The following is a 9,786-nucleotide window of genomic DNA, read 5'->3' on the forward strand; positions in this document are numbered from 1 at the left end:
TTTATTAAATGGATCACAACATTTTCTTAGCAACTTTGGTGAAAATAAATTGTGTGGCCAGTTCTCCATGAAAGCAATTCAGTTTGTCATCTCATCATGACATCCATGATGTTATCATCTTCTGCCATAACTCTGTTCTTGGCTTAAATTTTATCGTCCACTTTCACAATCCACAGTTACAACCGTTTAGGTGCTAAGGGCCGAATGATTGTTTTAAAACTCGTCATGTCAAAAAAAATTGGTGAACTTAAGTGCAAGTATGAAATGTTACTTGTTCTTTATCACGCTGTCATAAATCGTTTTATGATCATCGGCCCAAAAAACTCCCTTGGAATCTAGACCATCTCAGACAATGTTTTATGTCCACAGCTTGTTAAGCACATGGGGTGTTCGTCTGTAGCATCTGGATGGCGCAGGAAAACATATGCGTACGCATCTGTTTCTGCAAACGGCAGAGAAAAATATGAATCTCTCCCCTGGATGAGGTTAATCAAAACCGCCGACTCATAGCTCATTTTCGAGTGAGTCTCTCTTGCCCCCACGCCGCTTCCTAAACTGAGTAGAAAGGATAGTTGTGTTTTTGGGTGGGAGGGAGGGAGGGGGTGGACAAAACCCTAACTGAGCCACTATGCAAACAGAACTTTGTGTGTACCATTTTTCTTTGTCCTGGCAAGCCCCAGTCCGATCCAGTCACTGTTAAGCCCACTTTAAACAATGAACTACATCTGCAGCACTGGAGAACAAGAGATGTTTTTTTTTGCCAAAACACAGATTGGATTAAAAAGTGCCCGCTTCATTTGCTATGAGTGCCTTGTTGGAAGGCGGCAGTGTATAAAAAGTATATTTCACATCAAAACACCCATTAAACAAATCATAAACTCTGCTTTATAGCTATAGTGTTGATCTTACATTTTCCACAGAGAGACGTAGAAGCCCTGTTGTTCCCAGGCCATATGGGAAATTGGGAAATTGTTTTCAGGTCCGGAGCGTGTGATTAAGAACACATGTTGGAGCTGCCGAGCTACTTATCGTTTGCAGTTAGCGGCTTTCTGGGTTTCTCCCCTCGCCGCTCAAAGTGCGCCACTCTTGGCAATTATACCTCTCAACGCGGAAATGTGCATTTAACCCAAACACATGCCGACTTCTGTTTCATCAGCTGCTAAGTAAACAGTTCTTAAAGTTTGGAAACCGCTGAATTGCAATGTATATGGCACCCCAACACAAACTGACTGGGGATGTCATTATACAAGTGAGAGATTGCGCACACACACTCACACACACATATTATATATTTCTGCCTACAAACCTCAGAGGGCCCAGCAAAATGTACTCTGTGGGTATTTACTCTATAATCATGACTTATTTTGAAAATGATCACCTAGCTACATCATACCACTACTGTTAAATGCCTCGGTGAAGAATGAATAGGCTTCAGGGTAATTCGTCTCCAATGTTAACAGGAGGGGTATCCCCCTATTTTGGTCCCATTATCATTACAAATCTACCAGTTAACTGTGTTTGCTCCGCTGTCTCAATTCAGTGATAGTTCTCTTTATTAGTGGCTGCACATAGAAGATTAAGAAACTGCTGTTCTGTACCAGAAGAAGCACTCCGGCACTGGGAAAGTAGAATAAATAGACTGAAATCAATTGCGCCCGTGTTTTCCCTGGAAAACGCTCCTCGGGGATTTCTTTTGAAGCTAATTCTACCATAAATATACATGCATTACAAGGAAAAAGACAACACAGTCGGCTGGTGGAGTAACTGTGAATTAATTTGCCTTTAGACATTTTGAAACAAGGCTTGTTAAGATCCTATCTGTTGCTAATGGTCCGTAGGCATTTTATCTTCATTTATTTCACGCATTGCCATCCATGGAGGAGTTGTTAGATTTTTTCTCTCTCTTTTGCTCGTAATATATTTTTCTGGAACCACTTAGTTAAGCAGCAGAAAGGGGCTGACCCCTATCACACCCAAGCAACCACTCAAGACAGATTAGGAACACAGCTATTACACCAGTTAAGAGGAAACTGTATAGCGCTTAACAGCACTGGTCATAGATCAAAGTCTCCGTTCTTAAGCCAGAGTATGCAAAGTGATTATAGGGGCAGTTATAATCATATGAATAGAATTAGAAGATTCAATTATGTGCATGTAATGCTTACTATGCTGCTATAATGCTTTCTGTACATTACTTTATTATGAACATGGTGTCATGCCACACTTGACAAAGGAAATGACCACATGGCTATTTCTGAAATCACAATGTCAACATGACATAACACCTTATGTTCAGTTAGCATGGTGTATAATGCCAGCTGACATATGTCATGTTGCCATGAATAAGCGTGGTTATAATGCAGGAATATTATGTCTGCGGACAAAACTACCATACGGTTGCGTCAACCTTCGCTGTAGTGCACAACGTAGGGAATAGGGTGCCATTTGGGTTGTATCCACAGTTTTAAGTAGGCGTCATGACTGTGAAGCGTTTCCCTGTTTCTTAGGTAAGAGTTTTACGTCTTGGAAGTCTAGAAGAAGCCTCAGCCTGTGGAGCAATAAAAAAATATATTTCCAAAGGTAAAATGAGAGAGAAGCACATTCCAACCTTATTGTGTGGGGGGCCTTGGGGAGACCTGGGATTAAGATGCTTCTAATGAGGTGAACCATGAATGTCTTCACCAAGGCTCCGACCGATGCACACCCAGGACGGTTTTGGGGCTTTATTGTATCAAGCGTCTTCGAGTAAGATTGCTGATTTTAGGATCAGTATTGCCTTTTAGATCACAATTCATAAGATTTCATGGGACAGGGGGCACCTGATCCTAGATCAGCACTCCTACTCTGAGAAGCTTGATACATACGGCCCCTGATGTTCCCTGGGAAACACCGCACCCTCCCCCCCTCCGATGTAAATGAGTCTGATCCCTCTCAGATGTGATTCAATTAATTTCTCTTAGATGTAATTACAATTGAAAGAGACCAAGTTATCCGTCTCACCGTGATAGGGTGTCTCAGCTTCCTAACTAGCTGCTTCTAGTGAGTCTGGAGTTCTTAATTACAGTTTTTTTGTATTATTTTATCCTGCTTTCCCCACTTTGTTTTTCTCCTTTTCTCTGGTCCCATCCATATACCGCCCTTCTCCCCTTCAGAAGCAAAAAGGATAGGGGTGCAGGTCTGTTCGGTTAGACTACCAAGGGTCCAAAAGCACCTGCTTGTCCAGGTGAATATGGGCTGGTTTTAAGAGTATTTTCCCGGTTGAGGAGTGTCCATTACAAATGCTAAAGTGTATTTGTCTTTAACCAAATGTGGATTTTCGCTAAGACAGTGATAGCTAAAAGCAATTCGGTTCACGCTGGCTATTGCAGTTGCATAGAAGGACTGAAATGTCATAGAAACAAACAAAATTGACGCTATTGGCTACATGTTCACATATTCTGTCTTTCTTTTGACGAATGACTTCATACGTCTGCTTGGAACAGAAATACAATGGATGGATTTTTTATTTTTTATTATTTGCTATTCAAATATTGCCAGAGGCCACTACAATTAGCCGTCATTCCCTGTCGCAATTCATGCCATGCCAGGCTGTGTGTGATAACACTCACCTTTGATAAAAGAAGAAAAATAGCTGTCAACTTATGGTTGCCTTATGAATGCCCCTATTGTTCAGGATAAGGTTCATTATCCAAAACTGCCATCCTGCCCTAATCCATTTTGGGAAATATGGAAAACTATGTAAAAATTGGAATGATCCACAGTCAAGTGAAACCCAATTTTTTTCTGCACGACTTTTGACTAGGGCCCATAGGGCTCTGATCAAGAATAGTGCACTATATAGGGAGTAGGGTGCCATTTGGGAAAATACCACTACCTTTTTGTGACGATCCTGTCTACAAAGATGAACTTTAGTCCAGAGGCTTGTTGTTTGCTCCCACCCCTCTCCCGTCACATGGGGACTTGTATGTAGACTCACAAGCTGTTGTGATATGATTACACACCAGCTTGTGTGGCATTAGGCATTTGCTCTGTTTGTTTACATCGCTGCCCTCTCAACCATTCTCTCGTTTGAAAGTGTTATCCTGTTAGGTCGCATGAACAAATGAAGATCACAGAGATGTAGCAACATGCTTGACGAAAGTAGCTTTCTGTCCTCTTTTAATGTTGCTTATGGACCTAGACTGTACTGTATGCTCCCTGACCCATGGTATGTGATAGTTTATCTTCCCTCTTCTTCCAATAGGCATCCTCTTCAACCAACCGCATCCTGGATACCCAGACCATCGGCGATCTGAAAGCTGAAATAGGGTCATTGAAGGGCTTGCTTCTCGGCAGGTAATAACTCAAACACTGTGGTTTCGTTTAAAATGGCACCCTATCCCCTATCTAGTGCACCACTGGTGAAAGGTAGTAGGACGTGCCTTGTTAAATCAAATAAAAAATATATAGGGAATGGTTATCGCTCATCCTACTAACTTCCTCCGCAGCGCCTTCAGCTCTACCCCGTTTGGCACTGTCTGTCTGTCACAGCATGAAAATGGATTCTGTTTTGTAATAGTCATTAGCATGCATGATTATGTACTCAGTGCCGCTAATGAGGCTCAAAGCAACAGTTTACGTCGGAAAAATCAGCCAGATGAAAATTGCCTCAGAACTGTCAGGTTGTACATGTTTTGTTTTCCTGTGTACATCCTAATAAGCTTTTAAGTATTTTGTTTCACTCTCCTTTGCCTGACTTTCACAATAAGTTTTGCGTAAGGGGTTAATCAGCGAAGAAAAACACAGAAGCACCATCTGTCGCCAAACTTGTTCTCTCTCTTTCCCTATTTTCAAATGACCTGATTAGGCAGTAAACATTTTGTATTCCTTTAGTGCAGATCCCTTTTAAGGCGTAACCATTTCTTTTTGATCTTGAAAGAATTAATGAATATAATTTAATATCTTGGCCAATCTTTAGCAGGTGTGGAGAACATCTGGCTGTTGAAAAAAGCACTACCTATTTTTCTCTTATTTATTTATATATACACACACTGATAAGGCCAGCATCCCGGAGTCGCCTCTTCACTGTTGACGACTGGTGTTTTTCGGGTACTATTTAATGAAGCGTCTGTTTCTCAAAATAGACACTCAATGTACTTGGCCTCTTGCTCAGTTGTGCACCAGGGCCTCCCACACGTTATTTTATGGTTAGAGCCTGTTTGCGCTGTTCTGTGAAGGGAGTAGTACACAGCGTTGTACGAGATCTTCAGTTTCTTGGCAATTTCTCGCATGGAATAGCCTGTAATCGAACCCACAAATGCTGATGCTCCAGATACTCAACTAGTCTAAAGAAGTACAGTTTTATTGCTTCTTTAATCAGAACGACAGTTTTCAGCTGTGCTAACATAATTGCAAAAGGGTTTTCTAATGATCAATTAGCCTTTTAAAATGATAAACTTGGATTAGCTAACACAACGTGCCATTGTAACACAGGAGTGATGGTTGCTGATAATGGTCCACTGTACACCTATGTAGATATTCCATTTAAAATCTGCCGTGCCCAGCAATAAGTCATCTACAACATTAACAATGTCTACACTGTATTTCTGATCAATTTGATGTTATTTTAATGGACTAAAAATGTTATTTTCTTTCAAAAACAATAACATTTCTAAGTTAACCTAAACTTTTGAACGGTAGTGTATATGTGTTCCCACTATGGGAAACAGTGATCTTTCCAGTGTACAAGTTTTTGATTGTGATGACAACATTTTGATTTGGATGACATGATGTGTGTTGAACGAATATCCCTGCCTTCTATCTCTCTCCAGGAGGCAGTTCCCCGCATCACCATCCGTCCCAAAGATTCCCTCCTGGCAGATGCCCCTGAAGCCGGCCACCATCTCCACCAGCTCTCCTTCCATCAACCACACCAACAGCAGCAGCGACATATCCCCCGTCAGCAACGAGTCGGCTTCCTCCTCCCCCATCAAAGATGGCCGCCACAGCCCCCAAGACGCCCTGGGAGGTCCCGACGGAGCCCACGGCCTCAACGGAGAGAATGGCGTGGGGCTGGGAGGAGGAGCCACACTGCCCCCCCTGGACCTTAAGGATCAGGTCCGCATGGAGGTGCAGGGTGAGGAGGAGAAGAAAGAGGAGGATGTGAAGGAAGAAGAGGAAGATGACGTGAGCCATGTGGAGGAGGAGGAGCATCTGAGCGTGCCAGCGGAGGATCGTCGAGGGGGGGACGGACAGATCAACGAACAGGTGGACAAGCTGAGGAGGCCTGAGGGGGCCAGCAACGAGAGCGAGGTGGATTAGACCAGACCGTGAGCACAAAGCACAACAAAACCCCTTTTTCCTTATGGTTCTCATTTCATTTGAAGGTCCTGTTTCAGTCTGGTCCCATTTGACCATCCTTTCTGTAACTGTACTGTTTTGCCTCTGTTATATAGTGAACAATCTCAATTATGAGCGAAGGTTTGAGAAACATAGCAACAAAAAAAAGGTTAATGTTGATGTGTCTGGCCCTTGTAAGCACATCAATTTACTTTTCATCATTCAAACAAAACGATTGCATGCCTGGGAAAGTAATGTGAAGTTTCAGCAGGATGGGGGAGATAAGAGCAATATTCAATACAAATTACTATCAAAAATGATTTGCAATCCTGCTTTCTCTTATTTCTTGTGTGGCACTTGGTACTGTCAATTTTCATGACTGACAATAATCACCTGGTGTAGTGAGCTTGGTTTCCAATGTATCTGAGCTCATTTGAAGAATCATTTGAGGGTGTGTCCCAAATGGCACCCTATTCCCTATGTAGGATGTGTTCCAAATGGCACCCTATGTGGGTTGTGTCCCAAATGACACCCTATTCTCTGTTTTGACAAGGGTCTGTAGAACTTTGGTCAAAAGTATTGCACTATATAGGAAATAGGTTGCCATTTGGTACTCAGCCTGAGTAACCTGTTCTGGACACCAAAGAAATTGTATGCTCCCCTATATTCTTCAGTTCTATGTAAGGAGTCAGACGGCTTGTCCCCCTGTACTCGTCTCAAAGTCACCCCAGAGATCACTGAAAATATTACTGGGACTGCGTCTGAAACAGAACCCTATTCCCTATCCGATTCACTACTTTTGACCAATAGTAGGGCACTCCATAGGGAATAGTGTGCCATTTCAGACGCAGCCTGTCAACAGAGCCGAGGGAGAGGACAAGCAGAGTTAGGCTAGGGCAGCGTTAGGCTAGTGCAACGTTTAGGATCTTTCATGTGTCCCCTCACATTGGTGTCAGTCTGTCAATAATTCAGAAAGGCCAGGAGGTGGCATTTGGGCTGAAATAAAAGCCTTGAAATTTGAGATTAGAACACGATGACGGGTTTTGTTCCACGAGCGTTCAAGAGCGCTGAAAGGAAGGGAAGATAAATGTGTTTTTTTACCTCTTTCTAAAGGGGCTGCCTCGTGCATTCTGTCACTCTGTATGTGGTGAGAGAGATCCCAGCCTGCCTCTTCAGCTGCATCTCAGTCTCCAGCAGGGCTAGCTGAATTGGTTTATGAAGTATGTTAATAATCAAATGATCAACAAATAACAGATGTATTAGTTCATGCAGCTTGAAATGTCAAGGAGGCTAAAAGCGGAAATCTAATCGTGAAAGCCCTGTTGTATTATATTTTATTTCATGACAAACCCTCCGGTCCAAATTATATAGGCCTCCTACAGTGAGTAATCTTTTACGCTAAAACAGCGCCAATATTTTGTAATTAAACCGTATAAAACAATGGATGTCGCCATGGATGTTGTGGCAGGTGGGAATCTAGCTCTGAAGGCAGAGGTGGGGGCGGGAGGGGGAACTGAAAGTAATGTATGAATACTTACATTATTAAATTACTCACTCGCCAGCTGATGAGATAGAGAAAAAAGGTCCACGTGAAAATGAGGGTATCAGCTCTCTTGTGGTATTTTAACTTGCATCAAAGGGCCTTCAAAGTAACACACCGGTAGAGGGAGGTGAACCTTTCTAAGTGGCAGCAGTCATACTCCGCAAACGCTGTGTCTATTAGAATAGAAGTAACAGGGTAGTAAAGAATCTGAAGTATGATACTGTCATGAGAGATTCTTTTGTTTGCAATTGTATTGGACATGATCTGACATTCTGATCTATGAATTTGTCTGCGAATGAAGACCACTGGCTGATAATGTGGGCAGAATTGCTAAAATGAGAGGTCCCCAAGTGTCACTCATGCCTTTTAAACTACTGCAGTTTCACTGACTGGTCCTCTATGTATAAAATGTACCCAGCTTATAATTGTGACTGTATGAGCTTCTGATATCAAACAGAAATGTATATTATTGTAATAAATTTGGTTTATCTCAAGTTACTTTAATTGCCACTTTTTTATCGAATCAATTAGGCCGTGATTCAATCTGACACTGGGGTACAGCGCCATTGTAGGGGTGTGTAACAGTACACATATTTGTACCAAACTGTTTGGTAAGGGGACTTCGGTTCGGTTCGCACCGTGAACCTGAATGAATACATTATTTTTTAAATTACTAAATAATAACACTAGGCCTATAGGCTATGTCTACACTGCGTTGTATGTCTGATTCTTGAGTAAATCTGAGCGGAGAAAAAAAACACATTTCAGGCTATTCCGTTAAAACAACTAGAATTTATGCGCAGGTTGTAAGCAAATCATTCTAATCGTAATTGCCGCATTTCAAACTGTCTATTTGTGAGACGCAGCCGAGAACTAGTTCTGTACGATCATGGCGAGTGGTGGGGTCAATAAACCAGAATTGGAGGATCCTCAATCATCGTTTAATCTCCAGTTTGGGAACATTTTGGATTACAACGGCGATGGACAGAGATAAATTGGATAAAATGTTTAACAGTATGTCGCCACTCTCAATGAAAATTGCCTATGCATCTTTTCCACTCTGATGCTGCTTTTGTAACCATGTGGGAGGTGGGAATTTATCAGTTGTGAAGTTGTAAATACCAGTTGGATACATTCATGTGATTTGAACTTGAGAAACGCCGATTGGCTAATGGCCAACAAGCTGCATTAACCATAAACTAAAAAGATCAGCTATAATGCTTGTAAAAAAAAAAATAGTTTAAAAAAACTGATTGCTTTGTTGTTGCATTTAACTGCTGAAAATGCTGTTATAGAGGCCATTTCCTTAGTAGATGACGTCAGAGGTCAACGTGTGGGAGAAGTGGGTTCTTAGGATGAAAGGAGAGTTTCCCACTTTAAATGACCAGTGTGAGGACCATTCAAGTGGTTTTTCCAAGCCAAATGGTAAATTCACACTTGGTTACAAACGCACCATGACACTGCCTCCTTTAGTCCAGATGCGCACGTTTGACTCATAAAGGCGGCATGTCTGGAGCACGGTACATCTCCCACTCGGGGGTAACGTGATGGGCTGTCACTGTTAAGTAAACATAACACAGGGTGCATTGGTCAATTCATTGCAAAACTCGGCTTTGGTTTGCTTATATAGAGCGGATACAACCGGTTTGCTGAAATTGGCGCAAAAGGGAAGTTTATATCATGGCTTGAGCACTTTCACAATGTGCCGAAACCCTCTATTCTCAACCACCGAGAATGGGCACATATCCGCGGCAATTAAACAAAGCCTGTAAAATATATAAACATAGCCTACCCATCGATCTTGTAATGCAGAGGGGAGACGATGTTGTGTAGTTTCTTTGCGTTTCCATCTTGCTCCAGTATACTGCGGTGATGTTGGCGTAAATGTATCAACACATTTGAGGTGTTGGCAGATGCAGAGAGGC

At 42.2% G+C, this 9,786-nt stretch overlaps 1 protein-coding gene across 1 annotated transcript in view; it reads left to right on the forward strand.

Moving 5' to 3' along the window:
- The window catches only part of pex14 (peroxisomal biogenesis factor 14), a 103,480-nt gene extending 95,121 nt beyond the window's left edge, over positions 1–8,359 (forward strand). Inside the window, exons 8-9 of the mRNA XM_029664538.2 lie at positions 4,244–4,335; positions 5,811–8,359. Coding sequence (XP_029520398.1) covers positions 4,244–4,335; positions 5,811–6,300 — 582 coding nt within the window. The 3' untranslated portion in view covers positions 6,301–8,359. The remainder of the gene's footprint in view (positions 1–4,243; positions 4,336–5,810) is intronic.
- Positions 8,360–9,786: the final 1,427 nt, after the last annotated feature.

The sequence above is a fragment of the Oncorhynchus nerka genome, linkage group LG7, assembly GCF_034236695.1.
Source record: "Oncorhynchus nerka isolate Pitt River linkage group LG7, Oner_Uvic_2.0, whole genome shotgun sequence".
Taxonomy (NCBI): Eukaryota; Metazoa; Chordata; class Actinopteri; order Salmoniformes; family Salmonidae; genus Oncorhynchus; species Oncorhynchus nerka.